We start from the raw sequence: 12,054 nt of genomic DNA on the forward strand, positions 1-12,054 counted from the left end.
AGGAACAAACATAAAGAAAATTCAAACTTTCATTGCCTTGATTACAACTGACATTACCATGTTCAACATATACCTCATGATTTTTAGTGTATAGGTTTGGGGCTGGTGTGACATAGCAGAGAAGAGAAAGATTAGTTTAGTAAAGTTAAAATCTGATAGTGTAAAAGAGAAGCATAAAAATCCTGCTTGAATAATTCATATAAGAACTATTTTTATGTGGACTTGTGTGCCTATGTATAGAACTGAAAGATGAGAGAGAATTGGAAACAGATGATAAAACATACAGAATAGCATGTTGCTTCACTGAGTGAATTTGAAATATTTTAAAGGTTTTGAAGAAAGGCAACTGTTTAAGATGAGTCATTTTTCTTTTTAGAAAGCCAGTTACCTACTTTTCCTCATTTTCCTTCTTACCTTTACTTGCTTTGTAATTTTACTAACTTGAATTTTATCCTTTTCTCACAAAATTGCCTGCATTGAGAAGGACGTAAGCGTAAAAAGCATAAAAAGCATTTTAAGAAACCCTTTAAAAGTCATGATCACTCAAAAGGTGGGTACAATGTAGCCTTCTACATTGCATATTTTATTTGCTATTTGGTTTTTAATAGCAAATGGGAAAAACACAGACTTCCAGGGCCAAATTCTTCTCCTCCATTGTACAGCTGGAGTAATGCTATTAATTTCAGTGTAGTGAAAATTTAGATTAACAGGCTTTATTGCAGAATTTGGCCTATCCTCTGCACATAAAACTTAAGTAAAATTCAAGCTTACTGTTGAAAAAGAAGGCACAAGATTTTAAAACAAGGATTTTTTTTTCTTTGTGTGTGTCACACTATTTCATAACGTGAAAATAGTTGTGGTCATATATCAAGAGGCTTCTGATGCCCACATGACATTGATGGCACAACAGGAAAGCATTGTTTTTCTCAACTCCACTTTTGTTAGCATTTGTTATAAATAAATAATATGCTAAACTCCAAATAGAGTTATTGTAGGCAGATAAGCTATTACAAAGCATATAGATAATAGAATTCACATCCTCTGATGTTAAAGGTAATGTCAGTGCTGAGGTTCTCTCTTTTTCTTTGTTATTGATTGATTGTACACAAAGCAATACATATGAAGATTTTCAAAGGCACGAAAGGCAGATAGTTTCCCATCCCTTACTGAAAGTCAGTGGGAGTTTGGGAGCCTGTTTCAGATGGATTAATTAGAGAGGATCGCGGGGGGGAGGGAGGGAAATGGAAGGTACATTCTTGGGTATTCGGGGATTATTTTTCATACCTGGGAGGATCTAGGTGGAAATGTGCAATATATAAACAAGAGGTGGAAAATGAATGATGAGTAGGTGGTCTTGTCATACAATTTTTGCTTGCACACATTTCTGCTCAAAGTTGCTGATGATTGGTTTGTTTATTTGTGATTACTTGCTTTCCATTGAGTGAGCAGTGTCATCATTCACCTTCAGTAACAAGACATGTGCACTTTTCCATTTTTGAACAAAATACTACTTGACTTTGATGTGCGAGGCTTTTTTGAGATGCAGATATCTTCACTTTTCTCTTGAAGTGAGCTATACAGTGCATGTATACTTGGCGTCATATAGCTGATGTTTGTATGTGTACAATTCATAATAACTATATATTCTATATTTAAGGACAAATGTATACATAAAATAGTTAAGTCTTCAAGATTAAGCATTCAAAAATCAGGTGGGGCTATATGTGCAACCTTAAGTGTAGCCTTAACCCTGTCACTTGTACATAGCTTGGAAGAATTTGATTTAAAAAAAATATTTTCTACAGATAATATCCATGTTTCTTTTTAAGCATTTTCCCCATTTTTTGTCTGTTTACATTTTCACAGTTGTGGGAAATTATAGGGGGAGTCAGACGGTGGGGCGGGGAGCACACAATTATTATTTAATGACAGTAGATGTTTTGATTCTGAAAGTTGAAGCTTTATAACTGTTAAAACACAAATTGTCAACGTCACATGTCAAAATACACAAAGTAAATATCCTTAAATAAAAATTTAATAAGTTCCTAAGCAGCCTTTTTCTGACTTAGCCTATCTGTACATTTCACTTTATTATTGATGAAAATATTTTTGTCTCTTTGGGTACAGTGAAATCGACACTTGCAGATAAAAATCTAATCCTTCCAAGCCTACATGTATACAGTATATGCACATTCATGTATACAACCGCTGATAGCCATGCATAGCAATTTCTTTTACAGTGTAAGAGCCTGTGTCCCAGTCAGTGAAATTCCAATTACTTATAAGGTGTATATGGAATGAGCAAGGCTTCAAGAAGCCATGCCTCATAGAATTCATAATTGAGGGAGAGAAACACATTGACTGTGTAGCTGAGTCAGCCCTGTACACATGCACTGCAGCCTTGTTTACCTAAATCACCACTTGTAAATGGCTTTAAAAGTCTTACTTGGAAGATAGCACACTCATGTGCCAATCAAACGCTATAACTTGATCAAATCAAAACCATTTTTCACCAGTACCCTCTCAAAACTACTTTCCCTCACTGAGGAGTATCACCTGCCAAATTGCACCTTTCTACTCTTATCTATACCAGTGCTGTCACTGTTAGGCCATTTCTAAAGTGTTGTTTCATTATGGGTAAAGCTTGTTTTTTCAATTTCTTATTCAAAACTGGGTTTGTTCAAACTAGAAAAAAATGGCCTTTTGGCAGAGATTGGGTTTGAAAAACTTCAACCTGAAAGATGAAAGTTGATTGGTTAGAAGCATCTGGCTTTAAGTGGAAATATAACTGTAGTGCAGATCGAGTGTTGCTAGTTCTCTTTTGTTACACTTCATGAAATAAAAACATACATTCTGAACATCAGTATAGGCAGAATTCTTATGATCCACAGAACACCTTTTTTTATATAAAAAGATTAACAGAATGTTATGGTTGGGCAAAGGATCGGGGAAATTGTCCACTCGAGAGGGATAAACCAAAGCTGCTGCTGTTGCCTCTTCAAGGTCTGCTGCAGTTCTTAGTACAGTGTATAGTTTGTCAACTAACATAACTGTCTGTCTCCATTCACACCATATTTAATATCTGTAATTCAAACAAGTTTTTAATTGTTCCATTCTTTTGCAATTTCTCCCTTTAAGCTTTAATATTTTTAATTTGTTTTCTAAGCACAAAAGGGCTCTAAACAATTTAGACTAAAGCTTAAATGGCAATACTTAATGTGAATAAGTGTGTGAAGTTGTTGAAATGTGGTGAACGAAACTTTGTATGTCTTGTTGGGCAAAATGTAATGAATGCTGATTTTTTTTTTTTTTTAACTTTTTTTTTAGATAAGCCAAAGGCAGAGAAAAAAGATACATTCTTGGAAAAGCTGGCAACTCAAGTTATAAAAAATGTACAAGTCAAAATCACAGGCATTCATGTTAAATATGAGGATGATGTAAGTGTCCTAAACTTTTTTTTTTTTTTTTTTTTTTTTTTCTTAAACCAAATTTCAACTGAGATATCTCTCATTGTGACAATAGGCTATTTTCTATCTGCACTGTGTACTCAGTAGATCTGAAGTAAATCAGAGTTTTCAAACATCTTGAAAAAGTTTTAATGTGTTTAATACAAGCAAAACAAACAAACAAAAAAAGCCCTCCAGGATGACTGAAAACTTAATATCCTGTGATATATAGCTGGACTTGGCCCTCCAATTTGGACAGACAGCTGCTTTTCATGTCTTTGTATATGCAATTGAAGCTGCTGATTGTTCAGTGTATTATGGGAGGAACAGAATAGTAGGCATCCCCCCGGAGCACTGCTTTACCGCGTTATATCCAAATTCGTGTTATATCGGGGTAGAGGTGTATTGAGGCTTAGAAAAATGTCCTCTTATCTCAAAATAGCCTCACTTCAAGACCTATTTGAAGGTGAGAAGCCTTTAAAAAGCAGAATGATGTAACCAAGACAGCTGTTGGTTGGAGAGTGTCGCCATGTGGTTTGTATGGAAAAGGGGGGATGTAGATATGGGGCGTGGGGTAGAGGATAACAGGTTGGCTTTCACCAACTAAGAGAGAGTTTGTACTCAATATTAGATGCAAGAGGAGGCTAAAACTAATACCTCTAAACTGAATGAAGGGACAGATTAATGGAAGCTTTCTTAGAAGTTCCTGCATGGTATCAGATTTATCATGGGCATAGCTAGTTACAGTGAAGTGTACGTTACATTGAAGATTTAAATCCCAAGGCTACAAAATGGAGTCACTGTTTTAAGATGTCTAATGAGCTGATAGGTGTTTGTTTGCTGCATAAAATAATACAGTATTTAAATAAAATTTCCTTTTTATCCTTTTCTGTTTGTAGATCACCGATCCCCTTCGGCCACTTTCTTTGGGAGTGACATTGGGTGAACTTAGTTTACTGGTAATGTTTGTTCTAATTTATGACGAAGAACATGGTTACAGGATTTAGAACATAATACAGACTTGCTGAACAGATTCATAAACAGAATACTTGGATCTGTTTACTTAAAGCTGTGCATGTAGTTGAAAGTAAAAACAAACAAACAATCACTGTCTATACAAATATTATTCATGTTTTTGTGGTTAAACATGGGCTGAGAGCCTGTAGGGGAAGGACTGTCTGTGGCCTAGTTTATGTCACTTGACCTCATGCTTCAGGTCATCTGTGTAACTGGATAGAAGGAAGAGTTTTAATGCTGATTTTTGCATTAATCTGTCCTGGGTAAAATAGGAGAAACAATTCCATGTTGCAGTACTACTCTGAACAATTTTTTTCTAGGTCAGCTACTAGGTACAAGGAATTAATAGAAAATACAAGTGCAGTCAGTGCTCGTTAACTAGAAAACATCTACAGGAGAAGAGAAAAAATCGTATATGGATATTTTTGCTTAATACTTTTGTGCACTCTCTGATGTTCAGTAACACTTGAAAAATGCAAAAACAAATGTAACTTTCTTTGTATCACTGATCTGTTGGAGAGGCTTAACGTTTTGGTATTAGATGAAAAATCTAGAACAGTATTCTGTGAGTTCTGTAGAGATGGAAGCTGGGATTGTGAAAAGCACTTGGCATTGGCTGCAGTGTGAGCAAAGTTAGCTCAGCACTGAGGGCTTTTGAAATCCCCAGCCTTAATCTTAGTGTTCATGTTGCTTACACATAGGTCCCAAATCCCAGTTCAATATCCTTTTTTAAAAAAAGGATATAATCAGCAATGTTGATTCTGGAGTGTACAGTGTGTTATTCCTTATGTATGTGAAACTTGAAATTCTTGTTTGAGGTGGCCTCTACGTACTCCCATTTGTGGGAAGCACCTTGTCTTCTGCTGCCACTGAATTTATGGAAAGAGTTGCTCCTTGGGACCCCATGACTGGTGCCAAAGGACATTCACTTTTCTTAGATGAAATTACTGAAGTGTCGTGTGGCTTGAACCACTCCAGCCTTTGCCTTCTTTTTGTGTGGTTAGCTGGTGTAAGGCCTAGAGTGGCTTCCCTCCTGCGGAGGCCAGGTTGGGGCATTATTGATCCATACATTTCCTTGATTTTTATTAAAACAACGAGGAGTCCGGTGGCACCTTAAAGACTAACAGATTTATTTGGGTATAATCTTTTGTGGGTAAAAAACCGCACTTTTTCAGATGCATGGAGTGAAAATTACAGATACAGGCATAGATATACTGATACATGAAGAGAAGGGAAGGGAGTTACCTGTGCCTGTATCTGTAATTTTCACTCCATGCATCTGAAGAAGTTGGAGTTTTTTTACCCACGAAAGCTTATGCCTAAATAAATCTGTTTGTCTTTAAGGTGGCACCGGACTCCTCATTGTTTTTGTGGATACAGACTAACATGGCTACCCCTCTGATACCTGATTTTATTATTGCTCTGTAATATGGGTCGTAAGGTTTTTTGTTTTTAAGAAAAGGTTTGTTGTACATCTCCTTTAAAACAAACAGCCAAACAAACTGGATCTCTAGTCTTTGGATATGAAAATTCCATGGCCAATAAAGCCTCAGAGGATCTGAATAGGAAGGGCATCGTTCAGTGAAGCATGTCATGTTCCTAAATGATGTAGGGCCAGCATACATACTGGTTTGTTCTGTTGTGGAAACCTATTCCTAGATCACTTTTTGGTAACATAGCAATAGGGAGTGGAGGGTTCCATGCCTTTGTCAGTGAAAAAGGCCTGAGGACCCCGTTGACTATATCTGCCATCGGATTGGTTGTGTGGCCCTCTGAAACCAGAGAGATTCTGCTCCCCCGTCAGTGTCAGGCAAATCAGGATAAGTTAGGTACTGAAGAAACCAGTGCTAGGTCATGGGCTATACCTGGCTCTGAGAGCTGGGCACTGGGTGTCAGTTTCCATCAATAAATCCTTAATTTTGTACATTTAACTCTGTTGTCTAAACTTGATGAACTTTGTAGCTTGACACACACAAGTTTAGCCTTACATGAACACCATTCAACCCTTAAAAATGTATAACTCCTGAAATGATTTATATTTAAACATCCACAATTATATATTATAGAGAAACTAGTTTTAAACATATTGGGTTATGTAAGTCTTAAAATCCCTTTATGGTAAAAGGTATCAATATATTTTTTAAAATAAAGTTATGTCTAAGACACTGTTGAGCCTTGTAAATGCGACAAGGTGTTGAAACATGAAATACATCAACATAAGTGGTCAAACTTTCAAAACCAGCCAACAAAATTTGTTTGCAAAATTTGTCCACATACACATACACATACACATACACATACACATACACATACACATACACATACACATACACATACACATACACATACACATACACATACACATACACATACACATACACATACACATACACATACACATACACATACACATACACATACACATACACAGAGAGAGAGAAAGCTATTTTGGCTTTCATTGTTTAAATATATGTTAAGTGTTGTAATGTGAAGTTATCTGTTAAAAAGGATTTTAAAAAAAATCATTGAAATAAATGTTACATACTGAATTTAAGATGGCTTTATGGAGAATAATTTCTAATGTTTTTCAACTTCTAGACAGCCAATGAAAACTGGACACCTTCCATTTTAAATGAAGCTGCAAAAATCATATACAAGGTAATATGTCATTCATTATTTCAGTCAGTTCATTATTACTTGGGTCTGGAGTGAAAATTGGACCAAAAATATCCACTGATAAATGAACTCAATTCAGTAGTCCATGAAAGGGTGGGTGGGGGGAACATACTGGTTTAATGAACCAAAATAAGGAAATCATGGTGCTTTAACTTGTTTTTATTATATTACTTTGTAGCTCTTCATTCCCTATGCCCTTGTTTTTCAGTTGTTTTTCCTTTTTATAACTAGTGAGAAGTAGAACCATGATCACTGCTTAAAATACAAGGCATTTGTTTTCAAGTGTGTGTGTAAATGGAGTCCTCATACTAAGCACAAGCAGCAATCTGTTCATGAAATGAACTCTAAGATATTGTTAACCTCATGCAGATTCCAGCTTTCTTACTCAAGGAATCAAATATTGGCCTCAAAAGGCAAATTTAACCAGACACACCTTGCATTCATTTTTTTACCCTCACAAATAGACTTCAAGTACAGAAGTAGGAAAAGAAGGCCAGATTTTTGAGCAAGACATTTAAATCAAAGTTGGCAAAAAGAAATAACCCTCATTTTGATGGTATTCACATACATTGAAAGCTTATTTCATTAATACAGAAGTTGTATTGTTTATTTTTCATAAATTGCGGAATCCATTGAATTTTCTTTACTTTGCAGCTCCTGCGTCTTGATTGCCTCAGTGCCTACTGGAATGTGGGTAGCGAGATGTATTATCATGGCTCCCGTGAACAAATATTGGTAATTTAAAAGGCTGCATACAGAAAATGGTTATATGATGTAAATATTATACTACTAGGATAAACTCATCGAGGGAGATTTCAAATGCAAAAATAGAAATTAGGTGCCTAACTCCCAATTCTGATGTAAAAATCTCCTTCGTAGTGTGTATTATGCTCTGATCATTAAGGAAATTTTTAGGCAAAGCCAGTAGAACTGGGTGACTGATTTTTATTCCCCCCACTCCCTTCAAATCATGACTGTAGTAACTGATCCTGTTAATATTTACTAGTTGTTCTGCTGACTGTTGAGCGTTTGATCCCCACTGATTTGTGAGATCATAAACACTATCAGGTACTATGACTGTAGAATTCATAATGTTGGATCATTCATTATAGTTTCTTATCTCATATATGATTATTTATATTGTTCAAAAATTGATTGTGGGCTACCTACTTTTTTTCTCATTTAGCAACTTAATTTGGGCTTTGTGTTCGTTTCTCCATTCATAGTTTTTAATTTCATTATGGTAGCACCTTAAATCTGAATCAGAGATCAGGACTCTCTTTATATTACACTCCCTTCACAGGGTAAGCTAGCCCGTAAAAAGGGTTGGGAAGGAGATGAGTGCTGAAGTCATGTGTCAAGGATCATGTGACTAAACAAGGCCTGCCAATGCAGATAAGAGAAGACTGGTGAGCAGTCATAAGTCCTAGGAGCAGTAGACCTGGGAGATCACAAGAAGAAGATAGCAGGGAGAAGAGACCTGGGAGTCAGCTCTCCATCAAGAGTAGGAGGGCAGCCAGGAGGGTTGGCAATGTAGAAAGAGGCGTTTGGAAGAAGCAGGACAGGTTAATGTTTTAGAGGCAAATAATCTGGTTGTTTAGGGTTCCCATAGTAAAAGGTGGATGTGGGTTTCCCAGTGCTGTTATACTGGAAGGGATGCAGGGTCCTCTGCTGTTAAAGGGAGGATGGAGAGACTTATGCTGCCACCTAGTGAAGTAATATACTAACACCTATGAAAAAGGGGAGCATGAAGACACTGGCTAGAGCCGAGGGAAGGGGACTGCTGAGAGTGTATTGTGAAAGACAAGGCAGACTCTTGAGGAGAAAGGGCATATCCCAGCAAGTCTGGGATAGAATATTAGTTGGTTTGGACTTGAGATTTACTCTGGAAAGAGTGGGCTTTTTGTAAGTTGGCTGGAATCATAGAATATCAGGGTTGGAAGGGACCTCAGGAGGTCATCTAGTCCAACCCCCTGCTTAAAGCAGGACCAATCCCCAGTTAGATTTTTTGCCCCAAATCTTTAAATGGCCCCCTCAAGGATTGAACTCACAACCCTGGGTTTAGCAGGCCAATGCTCAAACCACTGAGCTATCCAAGACATCTCAGCATCCTGACCACTTTGAAAGCCAGGAGAACATTTGAGAGAGGGAAGGTGAGGCAGTGGATGGGACCAAAGCCAGACCCAGGTCCCAGCTACACTAGTGTTAGTAGTCCATTGCCGACTATGATGACGATATTGTCACAGTTTTCATCTATAGCTACAAGTAACAAAGATATTCCCTGCCCCAGGGATCTTACAGTTCAGGTGTTGGATAGGATGTGATATATCAATAAAACCAAATAAAGCAGGGTGGGAGTAGACCTAACAAAACTTAGGTTGAGCATTAAACTGGACGCCTATGTTTGCAGCTTGACTAACCACTGCCCGATGGAAATGACTTGTAGCCATCGCAGTAGAGAGAGTTTTAGAGGAGGCATTTGAAGGATGATAAGGTGGTGATTTATAGATTTGTGTTGTCTTTCCCCCCCCCCCCCAGTCATAAGATCATAAGATTCAGCATTAACAAAAAGATGGAGAGACTTGAGGGAAAAGCAGACAACTGCATGAACAAGGCTGCCATTGTTGGCAAAGGAAAGATAAAGATCAACAGCTCGATAAGTTGGTATATATGAAAGATAGGGTGAGGCTAAACAACAATGGGCTTTAAAGATAAACAGAAGGAACTTAGGTTAGATATGGTGGTGGATGAGGGAGATCCAGTAGAGTGACGTGAGTGGACAGTTGGTATTATGAGCCAGGAAGATGGTCATAGCAACAGTATTTTGTATGTGTTTGAGAAAAATAATGAAGGTGACATGAGGGCCAGGGCAAGACTTTACCACGGTTTGAATATCTGGGCTAAGAGAGAGTGCCATATCTAGGTTTAAGGCAGGTGGTCTGGTTTTAATTCCTTCAAGCTATTATTATCTAAATGAGCAATAAATCATAGAATAATGCAATTTTTATATACACAATCTTTATCTCTGTTAACTAGCAAAGAAGACTTATTGTGTTCTGTAACAGTTTCCCTTTCTTTGCAATATTAATACATTATCTTGTTGTAAGATTAACTCTGGCAAAAGCAGGAGTTGTGAACATAATGCATTAAAATATGAGCCTAGCTATGATCGCTTAACTGAAATAGAAACTTAAATTGACTATCATGCAGGTTTACTTTCTGCTGTATTCATAATCTAGTATTGCCTCTTACAAAGCTGATGATTAGCTAGCTATTACATTTCTTCAAAGCCAGTATATAGATTTAAGAAACCCCATAGACCCTTGCAATCTAGTTTTCAATCACAGTTAATTTGGATTTTAATAATTGTTACAATGGACAAATGTAAGCCTTTTTTTCTGTGCACTTGTTAAAGACCTCTGACGTGCCAAATCACAATTTACTAGTAAACAGATTACATCATATGGCTGCTTCAATAATGTGATTAAATGGGTTGCCTCATTTTTAAGTAATGACTAACAGATGGTACTTTGACATTTGTTATTTAATTGAAGTAGTACATTGTTCAGTATCTTGCAGCTTTATGGTCCTTTGTGAAGTATGCTTTCAGAAGTACTATACAGGAGTTTTACCTTGCTTTGAAAGTTTTTGAAGACAGACATTTAATTATTTTTTAAATTGAAAATTTTTTCACTTACTGATGTGAATGTTTAGTCAAAACCTATGTAAACTACTTACCTTTCTGTGCAGCTTATGAAGGAGTGTGATCTGTTCAAATAGATTATTCTGATGCGAAGCTTGTACAGTTAGCTAACTGATGGCTTAAGAAATAATTCTACTCAGAAGACTCAATTTTCAAAAGCTTGAACACATGCAAAAACATCCCTGGTTGCGGGGGGGGGGGGAAGAGTGTGTGCATGGATACTAGCAGAAGTTGAATACAAATGGATGTTTCAAAGGGAGAGGTGGAGTGTGACACTGGTGGGTCTGGTGGGTGTGGCTGAACTGTCCTGTATGGCCAATCCTGTAGCTCCTTACTTATGAAAATTTTGCTTGTGTGCTTTTGCACCTGAACAATATGCACTGGTTGGTAATGTGCTCCACGTGGACCCTGCAAACCTGGCTCTTTATTGTATCAGAACAGTAGTATAAGCACTGAAGGTGCTCATTTGGGTTTTACCTAAGCACTTGGCGACTGTCACATGAATATGGGTGACAAAAAAATGTAGCTGAGGGTTTAACAAAAGGTATTCACTAGAGCAGGTCAGAAAATCTTTGTCAAGTGTTCCGTTAGAAAGTGCCATTTTGATTAAACCAAAATTTTACATAAAATCATATCTGTTTAACTAAATTTCATGTAGAAAAATGGAAAAACATTTGGAAAATACCCCATTTTGACATTTTTAGAATACATTTCAATTTTTCATTTTGAAATGACTTCTTGTTTCAGAATTTATCTTTTGGGTAAAAAAGGGTCAAAACTGAAACAAAACATTTCAGATTCATCAAGATAAAATATTTTGGTTGTCCCAAAACAAATTTTTAACAAGTTTTGGCTTTTTGTCCTGATTAAGGATGAAAAAAAATCACTTTTTGTGTTTAAGCATACATTGTATGTACACATTTCCACCAGTAATTAGTACTATATGTTAGGGCATAAATCCACAAATTGCATTCTCAGGAAATATTTGATTGCTGCATGCATGGATTTTATAAGGGGATGATTTGTGCTGGATTTTATAGAAGACAAGGTGGAGAGTGGCTTCCAAAAATAAGTAACTGAGGTGGTCTATCTGTGTGGAAATTGATTGTGATTAGGTTCACATATTGACAAGATTGGTTTAATTCTCACTCATGAGAATTGTTAAGTGAATACAGAAAAGTAGATCTGAAGAGCATGATAACATTGAAAGAA

The 12,054-nt window shown here is 36.7% G+C and overlaps 1 protein-coding gene across 1 annotated transcript in view; it reads left to right on the top strand.

The window, feature by feature from the left end:
• Nucleotides 1-12,054, top strand: part of VPS13C (vacuolar protein sorting 13 homolog C) — a 191,515-nt gene that overhangs the window by 19,780 nt on the left and 159,681 nt on the right. Inside the window, exons 7-11 of the mRNA XM_065412581.1 lie at nucleotides 485-550; nucleotides 3,328-3,437; nucleotides 4,346-4,405; nucleotides 7,062-7,121; nucleotides 7,794-7,874. Of these exons, the coding sequence (XP_065268653.1) occupies nucleotides 485-550; nucleotides 3,328-3,437; nucleotides 4,346-4,405; nucleotides 7,062-7,121; nucleotides 7,794-7,874 (377 nt within the window). The remainder of the gene's footprint in view (nucleotides 1-484; nucleotides 551-3,327; nucleotides 3,438-4,345; nucleotides 4,406-7,061; nucleotides 7,122-7,793; nucleotides 7,875-12,054) is intronic.

The sequence above is a fragment of the Emys orbicularis genome, chromosome 10 (assembly GCF_028017835.1).
Source record: "Emys orbicularis isolate rEmyOrb1 chromosome 10, rEmyOrb1.hap1, whole genome shotgun sequence".
NCBI classification, from domain to species: domain Eukaryota; kingdom Metazoa; phylum Chordata; order Testudines; family Emydidae; genus Emys; species Emys orbicularis.